The 11,893-nt window shown below is 39.3% G+C and overlaps 1 protein-coding gene across 1 annotated transcript; it reads left to right on the forward strand.

Annotated features, from left to right (window-relative positions):
* The first annotated feature begins 3,175 nt into the window (after positions 1-3,175).
* On the forward strand, positions 3,176-5,807 carry LOC116200396 (receptor-like protein 1). The gene is made up of 3 exons (XM_031531242.1): positions 3,176-3,452; positions 3,593-3,819; positions 3,914-5,807. Exons 1-3 carry the CDS (start codon positions 3,176-3,178, stop codon positions 5,765-5,767), a joined length of 2,358 nt encoding a protein of 785 aa, XP_031387102.1. The 3' UTR covers positions 5,768-5,807.
* The last annotated feature ends 6,086 nt before the right edge of the window (positions 5,808-11,893 follow it).

An 11,893-nucleotide genomic window follows, 5' to 3' on the forward strand; every position in this document is an offset into this window, starting at 1 on the left:
AGAGCGAGAGAGAGACACAGAGTGAAGCATCGACTCAAGCTGATACACGCTCTTCTGACACAGGCAGAAACGTTGTTCTGTTCAGCATGTTTGCTCTTGCTGTCATAAGACTTCATCACGTCGAAGAGAGAGAGAGAGAGAGAGAGAGAGAGACCTGCATCGATGATGGTGACTACTGAAATTAAGAAGTTTAGGAGACTTGCATCGATGATGGTGAGACATTTGGGGAAAATCATGGATTTTTTTTTTTCTCTTTGTAAAAAAAATCAGAGATTTTGAGTCCATTCATAGTTTTTTTTTTGGGAAACCAGATGGTTAGAGCCTACTCAACAAGGACGGAAGAGAGAGAGGAAATTGAAGCCGATCGTTCCATGTTTAAGGTTTTGGGGGAAGTCACAAACTCAGGGAAGAGGCGAGCATCAATCTTATATAATTCCGAATTTGCCAAAATATCCTTACATATAACCCGAACTCGATTTTTCTGAGGTATTCTAACGTTAATAGTTCGGTGTCAAATCTTTCCCGTCGTAAACATTCCGTCCATTTTTAATGGAAATGCTGAATCTAATATCCAGTCATCGTTGAGCTTCACAAGATTTAGTTTGTTACCTGTAAGACGCTCATTATTGTCGTCAAGCATGCTTAAGAATTTCTGGAATGCCGAGTCAGATAACGCCTCAGTCTGTTTGATTCTGCTGGATTCCATGCCTTGGGCTGGTCTTCCTCGCCCGACTCCAGATTGCCGTGGCTGGCTTTTCCGCGGGCCCCCCTTGTTTCCACTGTCCAGGCCCGCTCTTTCCTTCATTGGACTCTCTGGCCCAGTCAGGATAACCATTGAGGGCCCAGAAATTGCTTTTCCAGTGGCCCACCTTATTGCAATGCTCAAAGATGGGCCGCTCCTCAGACGTGTATTGCTGCGTCTTTCTTGCTTGAGGAGACAGATCTCGGATTTGATCTTATAAATACGAGATAGATGGGCTTGCGAGTACCTCTCCTTCAAATCATCCCAGAGAAGCTTCGCATCTCAAGCACCAGCAATCGTCGACTGAACAATCCTCAGCCCCTGTGTTGAAAATGCACGGATGATGTGAGATAGTTGTCTCCCTTTAGAGTGCAGCCGATTAACACGACACCAGTTCCATCCAATGTTCCAAGCCAATAGACAAGCGGCAAGTCTTCTTTCTTGGCAGAGTTATGCCCTTCTCGATGCCCTTTCTCGGGCTCTTGTACGAGTCGCTAACTTCGGACATCTTCACCAATCAACCTTCGCACAGTTTAATTGGCAAAAATCTATTTGATCGTAGAGTGTCGGCGCTTTGATACCGTGGTAAGATTGGAACTCTCAAGCTCAATTTCATTTGAGAAAACGAATATGTAGACAGTGACGCCTTTACAAATGAGGAAACAAAGATCTACGGGAAACAAATATGCTACCGTCCTAATCTACCCGAATGTACATGGAAAAGTATTATACATAATGATACAAAATCCCTAATATCCCATAATAATAAGTGAAATGATGAATATGTACACGAATCTTGTCTTATAATTCTCGAATTAAATATTTACCGTTGTGATATGAAATTTATCATATCCAAAGTCGTAGGATAAAAAAATGGATTGTAATATAATACAAATCCCACGATCCATTATTTTCATACTTAATTTCTTATAATGGAATTTTCTAAACAAAATTTGCAATTCACGGACTCAACAACCTAATAAGTCATACGCGATTGTTTCATTGGTGATTTGATGAAGAGTATCATTAACATAAATAAGTCGCATTTTTCTCATCTCAAACTTAATAGTATACTTGGTTCAAATAGATCAACGTTTATTCATCTTGAGTAAGATCTCGAGATTGAGTATTACGAATGAAGAAAATTCACGCTAGGAGATTTCTACCTCTTAATGATTTGATCCGACTCTAATTGGATTATTAGGGATTTCTTGGACTTTCGGTTGCAGGGTAAAAATAGAAAGTTAATGGAGTACATTTGTTCTTGTAAGTTTAATCCATACCAAGTTCATCACTATGGACAGTCGAAAGATTCTTTTATTATTGCTGTTGTTCGAGGCGAAATTGTTTCCCAAAAAATATATTTTCTTTTTAACTCTTTTATATATCTTACATGTTATAATTATTTTCTAGAGATTTTTTTTTCTGTAACATCGCTTTTTAATCCACTTTGGATGGAATTATGGTAGTCGTCGTCATTATTATTGTCATGATTAGAAATTTAGAATGTAAAATTTTAGAATAAGATCATAAAAATTTACGCTGCTACTAATTATTCTAGATGAATATGCATTTCTTTAGAATTGTGATATTCTCGTGCGGGGTGAGATCTACTGATTATTTAGAATTGATAAGTAATCGACTACTAATTAAGCAAGAAAAATATGCATTCTTTAAAAAAGAAGAATGTGGTACGTACAGGTACTTTTAGAATTGTGATATCCTCGTTTAGGAGGAAATAATCTTTCTGATTATTTAGGTTTACGTGATCGTAGAATCAATTTTATTTGTTTTATTATTTATCATACTAAGTTATACATTTTAGTTTATGTATTTTAATATTTTATCAATTTATACTTCATTTGCATAATGAATTATATAAGCATATCGCGTGCAACGCACTCCATGTAACTACTAATCTTTGAAAGTAGATACAGTGAAATACGGTGGTTTAAATGGTCTCAGGACATTACTTACCTGTATTCCAAATAAGCTGCCGAACTATCATATTTCCATGTTTGAATTTTTCATGGTTTCCGATTGGACTCATTCTGCGCCCTAATATGAAACTTGACTCGAAGTCTCGAACCACGTCAACTGTCAGTTAATGTTCCATTAGAAGCGACCGAAGACAATTCCACCACAACTCCCGTCAACCGACCCAATTTTTCCATAGACTCATATATATGGATATAATAATGCAAGAGCTATCATTTTCCATAGACTTATATATGGATAATAAATTATAATTTATTGACTTCTGGATTGCCAGTGCTTTCTATTAGCGCTAGTGCCTGAAAGATGGCACAATATATACACTACAAACTGGTTTGAGAAGGCTATATCATGTATCATAGAATCATATGTGTCTGTTCTTGGGAGAGTTCGATCAGAATGAAGTTGAGTTTAGCGCGTATATTTTGTGTGAGGACTATGGGGGTGATGATGTTGTTACTATTAGGTTGTGAACTGACTGGGAAGGCATTAGGATGTAAGGAGGGTGAGAGACTGGGGCAGCTTAACGTCAAAGCTGCCTTCAACTTCCCGAATGGAACCGCTCTTCCAACATGGCGTGCTGATAAGGAAGACTGCTGCCAATGGGAGAGAATTAACTGCAGCAACATCCGTAATACTATGCAGGTGACGAAGCTCCAACTCTCTGGACTCCCGCAGCCGAGGTCTCTTGATGCTGGTGCGCTCTTCCCCAGTGGTCAGTATTATGAAGATTCTTTATTTTAAATTGGTCAGCCCGTCATAGTATATATATATATATATATATATATATACATATAGGACAGTTAATTCATCCGCATAAATAATTTGTGGCTTCCATTTAACTTTCTCCAACAGGCTTGTGCGAATTGGCAAGCCTTGAGACGTTGTCTATCAGTGGAAATGAACTCGCCGGCAGCATTCCACGCTGCCTTTTCAACATGACCACCCTTCATACCCTCGACCTTTCTTATAACCATTTCGGAGGTGCCATTCCACCTTCACTCTTCTCCAGCCTCAAGTTGCTTGAATCTCTCTCTCTTTCCGGCAATGCTTTTGAAGGCTCTTTTTCGTTTTCTTCACTGGCAAACAACTCTAGGCTCAAAGCGTTCGATCTCATAAACAATTACCATAGACTGTCTCGAAACAGAGGATGCTCCATATGCTTTGTCATGTCAGTTAGTCCTCTTTTGCTTATCAAACTGCATTCCCAGCAGCAGACATGGTTTTGTTCCCAGTTTTCTAATGGAGCAGCATGACCTGGAAGTATTTGAACTCTTCAATTGTCGCTTGGAGGGACAGTTACCAAGTTGGTTACTGGAGAACAATACAAATCTAGGTTACTTTAATCTGATGGGTAGCTCTTTCTCGGGTCACTTCAGCTTGAATTCCAGTCTCACCAATTATAACATGTGGTTGATCGATGTGGCCTCCAATTCTTTGGAAGGAGAGCTCCCTTCCTACTTCAGTTACGTCTTTCCGAATTTAGGGGATCTGAATGTATCCAGAAATTCCATGCAAGGTAGAATCCCTTCTTCATTGTGCCACAGCCCCACTGCAAGCAATTTGAGGATGTTGGACTTGTCGACTAACAGATTCATAGGAGAGCTACCGGAGAAGCTAATGCGTTGTGAAATACTAGGAATCTTGATTTTGGCAAACAATAATTTGAGAGGCCAGGTACTACCAAGAGTGGCAAACCTGTCACTCTTGACTTATCTATCCTTGAGCGACAATCAGTTCTACGGGGAGATTTCAACAGGGTTGCTCAATAGCCCATCCTTATCATTTTTGGACATGAGCAGTAACAACCTGTCGGGGGTCATACCCGACTGGATTGGAGATCTCCAAGAATTGTCTGTCCTTTCATTGGCGGATAATTCCATCGAGGGGACTTTGCCATTGAGCTTCTGCAAGCTGCAGAAACTTGAATTTTTGAACCTAGCTGGTAATGATATTGGTCCCAGCATACCTTCCTGCGTCAACGTTTCAGCTCTGAAACACTTGCATTTGGAAAGAATGAATCTCAAAGGATCACTACCACAGTTTCTTCAAGCTGCTTCCTCAATAGTGACGCTGAGTCTCTCCAGTAATGCGTTATCAGGTGGAATTCCTTCTTGGATTGGTTCTCTTTCGACCCTGAGGGTTCTCTTGCTGGCGGGTAATAGTTTTGAAGGTCTTATGCCTCAGGAACTATGCCAGCTCCACAACATAAGCATTATGGATCTCTCTCACAATCATCTTTCTGGAAGAATTCCTTCATATTTCAACAAATTGGCATTCGGGAGTTCACAAGTTCCTGATGGGACATTTACAATATCCGGCTATGGCTTTACATGGGCGGTTGTTTTCTCATTTCCTTACGTCAGTACTCCTCAAGAGGGTGGGGATGCTGTAGAAGTGCTGTTTACATCGAAGCATAGGTTGGAATCATATGGAGGTCGAGTTTTGCCCGTGATGTCTGGGCTGGACCTCTCTTGCAATAATTTGTCCGGCTCCATTCCCCTCCAACTTGGCAATTTGAGTGATATTCGTTCACTGAACCTCTCTTACAATCATTTGAGTGGATCAATTCCGGTTACAATCTCTAACTTGGACCAAATAGAGTGTCTAGACCTCTCGCACAACAACTTAAGTGGTGAGATACCACAGCGATTGATAGAACTCTACAGGTTATCGACGTTCAGTGTGGCCTACAACAACCTGTCTGGCCGGACACCGGAGCCGAAATATCAATTCGCGACCTTTTTTAGAGAGAGTTACGAAGGTAACTCCTTTCTCTGTGGGTGGCAATTGGGGAATTGCAGGAGTTCGGGGGGATTGCCGTTAACACCGCCACCTGCAGAGCATCAAGAGGACATATTCAGAACCGCCTTCAGATGGAGCTTTGCCGGATCGTATGCCATGGCATTCATCGGAACTGTCTTTACCCTCTGTCTCAGCTCCTACTTTTGGACTCTCTTCTTTGATTTCGTTTATAGGCACATCCCGTCATCCTGTGCTTTTATTGATAGGCTTTTTCCTATGCACTGAATAAGAAGAAATCCCTGTATGTCCTCTAAAATATCTATCTATATGCAATATATGTTTTTCTGATGTTTCTTTTTTATGGCAACTAGTAGTTTAGCCCGTGCGTTGCACGCGCTTCAAGTGATAATAAGTTATGCTATCAAATCACAAGAAATAATGACAAATTTTGGTTTACTTGCTAGAAAAGCAATTATTGGAATCAAAGTGAGCCCTCTGAATTAAGTTTTCTGAACATTCCAATCAGTTAAGGAGATACGTGGATTTTTTTTTTCTTTTGGTTGGAAGGTTTGTGAAATTTCGGTTTTTGGCAACATGATGAGATGCATAGGGACATGTTAGAACCAAATGGACAAAGCACCTAATTCCTCAACAAGGACTAAGCAGGTCCCTGACCCTACAAGCTAGTGGTGTTTATTTTTACTTAATAAAAATATGTGAATAAAAGTTAGTTGTAAGTTAGTTATGTGGAAAAATAAATGGAAAGAAAAGGAAAAAAAATGAGAGATGGTGATTTAAACTATTATTTAATGATTGAGTAAAAAATTATTTAGTGAATAAGTAAAAAAATTTGACTTACCCGAAAAGATTGTTATATGTACCAAAAAAAATTTGTGTTAATAACAAATATGAGTTGGTACAAACGGTTTGACGCTTATTCCGCTTAAGTAAGTTCTCGAGTTCGAGTCATTGCGAATGTAGAAAATCCACATTGGGAAAACTTTACCCCTTAGTGGGGCTTGGCTTAACTGGATTAGTCGGGGCTCAATTTGACTTATGGATACCAAGTTCATACCGAAAAAAAATAATTTAATAAAATGAGTTATTTTTCATTTATTGATACCCTTAATCTCTTCTTAAACATTTTTTTTCATTATTATCTTTTCTTCCCTCTTCCTACACATATTTTATATTATCTAATTAATTACTTATTTTTAATCACTTAATTTATTAAACAATATCTAAAACTTTCGTTGGAAAATCTCATAATATATGCATATAGTTAATAGTTTTACACAACCATCGTTTGAGAGCATATAGACTTAGCTCGCCAGCGATGCCATCTACATTTGTCTCGGTTCTGAGATAGTCTCGACATAAAGAAATGTTGACAACGGGAATACTTATGCCTCAGTAATGTATTTAATTTTAAATCTTACTTTCTATCAAAATATTAATAATCAGTATCTCTCAACACACAGTTCCCACCTAGCTAGTTTATAATAATATAAAAAGTTGTACATTCTTCCTAACCGAAAATCTATTTAATCTATGTGTTACTTTCCAATCTATATAATATATAATTGCAAAATGGAAAGGGAGGATTAACGGTGTCACTCCAATCTTCATACCCTCAGCTCCTCATGGGCCGATCCGTCACATATCCCTTGACATTAATTAAGAATTTTAATTTATTGGATGATTGACATTTATTAACCCATCACATTGATTAAACCAACACATTAATGGAACCATGAAAATTCTCAAAAAGAAATAAATAACATAACATTAATTAATTCATAATATTAATTTATTTCATGTACGATATAATAGAATTATTATCTAATGATCTATATATAAAATATGTACAACGGCACAATAATCATGCGCAACATGCAGGTGAAGCCTCTATATTCAGTAATTTCATATTTGTCTTCACCATTAATTGGGCTCTTATAGTCAGCAAGAATTGAAGAACACAGTAACGATTATGGTGCGTAATTTTTGAGCTAGCATCTATCGTGAAGTGAATTTTTGAACTGCCTGGATGGCCAAGTGGACCTTGAAGCTGCCGGTAGGATCACGGTTCTATCAGTCTCATCCATGTGGCTTCTCTTAGGAGATGCTACTGGGGCTTTCATATCCCGTGACCGTGTTTGTAGTTTGTATTTTTTTGGCCTCTGGCCTCCCTACTACCGAAAGAAAAAAAAAAAAAGACATGGAAGCAATATACAGGCGGTCTTGTCGAGTTAAATGGGCCTTATAACCAAATGGAGTTCCTACAACTTCGCCGGGATTTAATATTTCCATTTACAGCTTTGTAGTCATCATCCATATTGAGAATTGGAGCTTACTTTTCAAATATTAGGACTCGAGCTTGACCAATACCCAACCGTGGGCTGGATGTGTAGTACAACGTCCCTAAAATGGTTCCTCACCCCAAGGAGAAATAGGTCTCTCATGTGGGACAGATAGCGGGGTCTCGACTTAAATTGGGTTGGGTCCAAAAAACTGAATTAGATTAGGTTGGAGTCAAAGATCCTTCCTCGTTAACCCTTAAAGGGTTGCTTAGGAAGAAGCATCCCTCTGTTTCGTTAGTCAAGGCAAAATTGTTCCATAGAAGTCGTCTATAATTCCCAAGATTTATATAAAGTCTGCCATCTTTCCCAGGAAAAAGCTCTTGGATGAGCTCGACCAGCGGTGCCGGGAGTTCAATCCACTGTTTGTGTTGAACCGATCATTACAAAAGGCACAATCTAGGAAACTATTGTTTGATAAGTTATTAAGTTTTCATGCCGCGTTTTGCTTGCCCAAAGGGGCAACTCGAGCTCAGAATTCAAATAATAATTCCGGATCCATGGAGTTAATATTGGGAGATGAGGAATGATATTGACTCCCATGAACCCAAAATCGTTATTTGATTATATTGCGAGCTTGAGTAACCCTTGGGGCAAACAAAACACCTTTTGACCACTTGACGAAGTATCATACAACAGGACTCTTTAGTTTCATATTTTGTTGCGACCAGTTCAACAAACAATGGACTGACCTCTGGATATCTGAAGAATAGATGATGGAGTATGAAGAAAGTTCAAATGACATGTGCAATCTAATAATTTTGTCAAACATTAATTTCCATTGAATTACTAGGTTCTTGTTTGCGAACAATAACGGAGAGAGCGTCTACATAACGGTTAATAGCGGATCCTTAGCATCATTTTCCGAATGCTTCACTTGGGAGGTTGGTTCTAGACCGACCTATTCAATTATGTCTGGGCCCAGTTCTTAGCTCAATTTACTAACTATATCGAGCTACCCCATGTCCTCATCACCGTTAGCTTGGGCTCTTATAGTTAGCAATGACTGAAGAGTACAGTGATTATTGTGGTGCGTGATCATGCCCATTAAGGCACATGTTGTTTATTTTGGTCTCATCTAAATAGATATGTAGCCTATAAGAAGCATGTAATTCAAAAATAAATATTATCATTAATGTTGATTAAATAGTATATATATATATATATATCACATTGCTCATCACAATTTTTAGCACTAAAAAGGGAAACAGAGATATAAGCGGAGCCAGTTAATTCCATTCTTTTTTTTTTTGGCAGGTAAGCAAATAATTGGAGAGTAGACATGGAAGCAAAATATAGGCGGTGTTTGGAGTAAAGTGGGCCTCATATCCATAAGGATTTTTTGCAACTTTGCCAGGAAACTCAAGATTTCCATTTATAGATCTATACTGATCCATGCATATTGGAAATTAGAGTTTCGTATAACATTACTTACCCGAGACCTAACCATGGGCTAGATGTATATTTCAACCTCAAAATGGTCCATCATCCCCAGGAGAAATAAGTCACTTATGAGGGACGGATTTAATGGGGTTTTGACTTAAATTTGGTTGGGTCCAAAAACCTGAGAAAAAAAAAAAAAAGTAAAGGTCCTATCGTTCTGGGGTACTATTGTTAGATTAAGTTAAGTTGTCTGGGGTGCTCTCCTTGCCCAAGGGGCTGGCTAAAGCTCATAATTCAGATATTGATTCCGGATCCATAGAATCAATATGAGAGTTGAGGAAGGATATTGACTTCGAAGACCCGAAATTATTATTTGAATAGTAAGCTTGAGTAACTCCCTTAGGCAGACAAAACACCTTATGACAACTTAATAACGTATCAAACAATAGCACTCCTGATTGCATCTTTTAGTGTGACTAGTTCAACAAAAAATGGACTAACCTCCTAGCATCGTAGGTCGAGCTTAGCCAGGACCTTTTTCCTGGGAAAGATGGCGAACCTGATATAAACCTTGGGAATAATAGCACTTTTGTGCTTGATTTCTCTAGCATAATTATATCTTTTAAAAAAAACATCTTGTTGATTGATAATTTAAAAATTAACGCCAGGGCCAAGATGGTGAAAAAGCAAACGATTGACGATTAGATAGATAAAAAAAATATCAAAATAGTAAAAGCTCCAAAGATTAAGCATAAAAATTGTATATCACCGATTAAGTTTATATATATATATATATATAGATATATATACACTAGTTGGTTTGGATTTCCACAAAATTTGGCCTGTATATTAATATAGGAGATTGAGAGGGACAATCAATCATAATATGAGGAATTCCTCGAAAAAATCTACATGGAAAGCTCTCGTTGAACGACGTGAGGATCATTGTACAAACCAATTTTACTTACATATAAAATATACTACAAGCTCAATTTATACGGTTTCTCTCTCTTAGTTGAGAGCTTCTCTTTCTAACATTCCCTTTGTTGGAAGTCTCCTGCCTCTCTTCTCTTCTTCTTTGTTCTGCTCGCTTCTTCACCTTTGTGCAAGCACCTACGGACCTTCAACTACCCAACACATGGAAGGAAACACCAATCTTCTACAATACAAATGACTGTTAGCTACCTTTGCAACACGTGGAAGGAACACCAATCCTCTACGACACAAATGAATGTCAACTACCTCAACTCAACTCGCAATCGGTCTCCAAATCCTGGCAACAAGCAAATCTACATTGCCATTACTCCCCCAACAAACATTCTGTACTTAACCTTAAGAACATTTACCACCTTTCTTCCCACCGCAACACACCCTTCTTCTTCATCACAAACGGAAATCACAGACGAGCATTCACATTACACTTTTATCCCTCCCAAAGCTTTCCTGCAACAACATGATACCCTACCACTACCAATGGAAAACACTGATCTTGATGCATCTCTAGCTGAGCTCTTTTGCACTGAAATGTTCATGGACCAAAGTCAACAAATTCTAGAGCTACAAACAAACGAAGAAGAAGCACAGGAATCAATACTCTTAACACTCCTCATCAAGCCTTGTGGCTTCAATACCACCACCACCAAAAGCAATCATCCCTAGACTCCCGTAAGCATGGAACACAAAAAAGAGGTCACCATAGCATCAAAAAAATTTACAGACGATATTTTGATCTGTCTTTCCAAAGACAAGAGAGACATGATACATGTGGAGATAGACCGTGCTTGGTCGGTTCAAGGATCACACATGATGATAGCACACTGGGACAAGGGATTATCACTGGAAAAAATCAAGTTCGAGACAGTTACCTTTTGGATCCAGATCAGAGCCATACCCCCCGAAATGCTCTCAAAGCCGAATATCACCAAACTTGTTGAAAGGGCAGGCAAGGTCTTGGAGATTGACTGGAAGGACACGTCGTCTCTCCCGAAGTGGTATGTCACGTCGAGAGTCCTTGTCCAAGTCCCGATCATCAAGCCACTGTGCCTTAGATGCCGCATCAATAGAAAGAATGGAGTGCCTACCTAGGTCTTCTTCAAGTACGAGTATCTCAAGACCTTCTGCCACGACTGTGGCATTTTAGGACACGACCAAGCCCACTGCACATCAGAGACACTAGCGCCTTTGAACATGTATGGCTCGTGGCTTCGATTCGACAACCAGACATACCTCCTTCCCCCGCAGGTCACCACAACCCCACTGTCGACACCGACGACCCCATCTACTACCCACTACCCAGAATCGGAACCTCCCTCTCCAACCTCCCACAAGGGCGTAAATTCCTAAAAAACCAAGGCACAAACTCAGCCTCAATCAATCCAAAACTAAAGCTGCTCTGCCACATGACAATGACAACACAGCCCCAATCAATGCAACAAGGGGAATGTATGCGGCATAGACAAGATTGATACTTACTGTTGCAGACTCAAAAGGGAAAGAGGTTGACAGCACAAAGACGAGCTTCCAACGTTGGTCTCACGAAGGCTTCTGTGCATCAAGGAAAAAGGGAGCACGAAAAGCTTCTAGAATCTCTCTTCAACTGATACCTTATACTTGCGCTTGATTGTAGAGCAAGCCCAAGCCAAGGCCTAATTCCAAACAGAGGCCGGCCCTT

This window comes from Punica granatum, chromosome 3 (assembly GCF_007655135.1).
Source record: "Punica granatum isolate Tunisia-2019 chromosome 3, ASM765513v2, whole genome shotgun sequence".
In the NCBI taxonomy this organism is placed as follows: Eukaryota; Viridiplantae; Streptophyta; class Magnoliopsida; order Myrtales; family Lythraceae; genus Punica; species Punica granatum.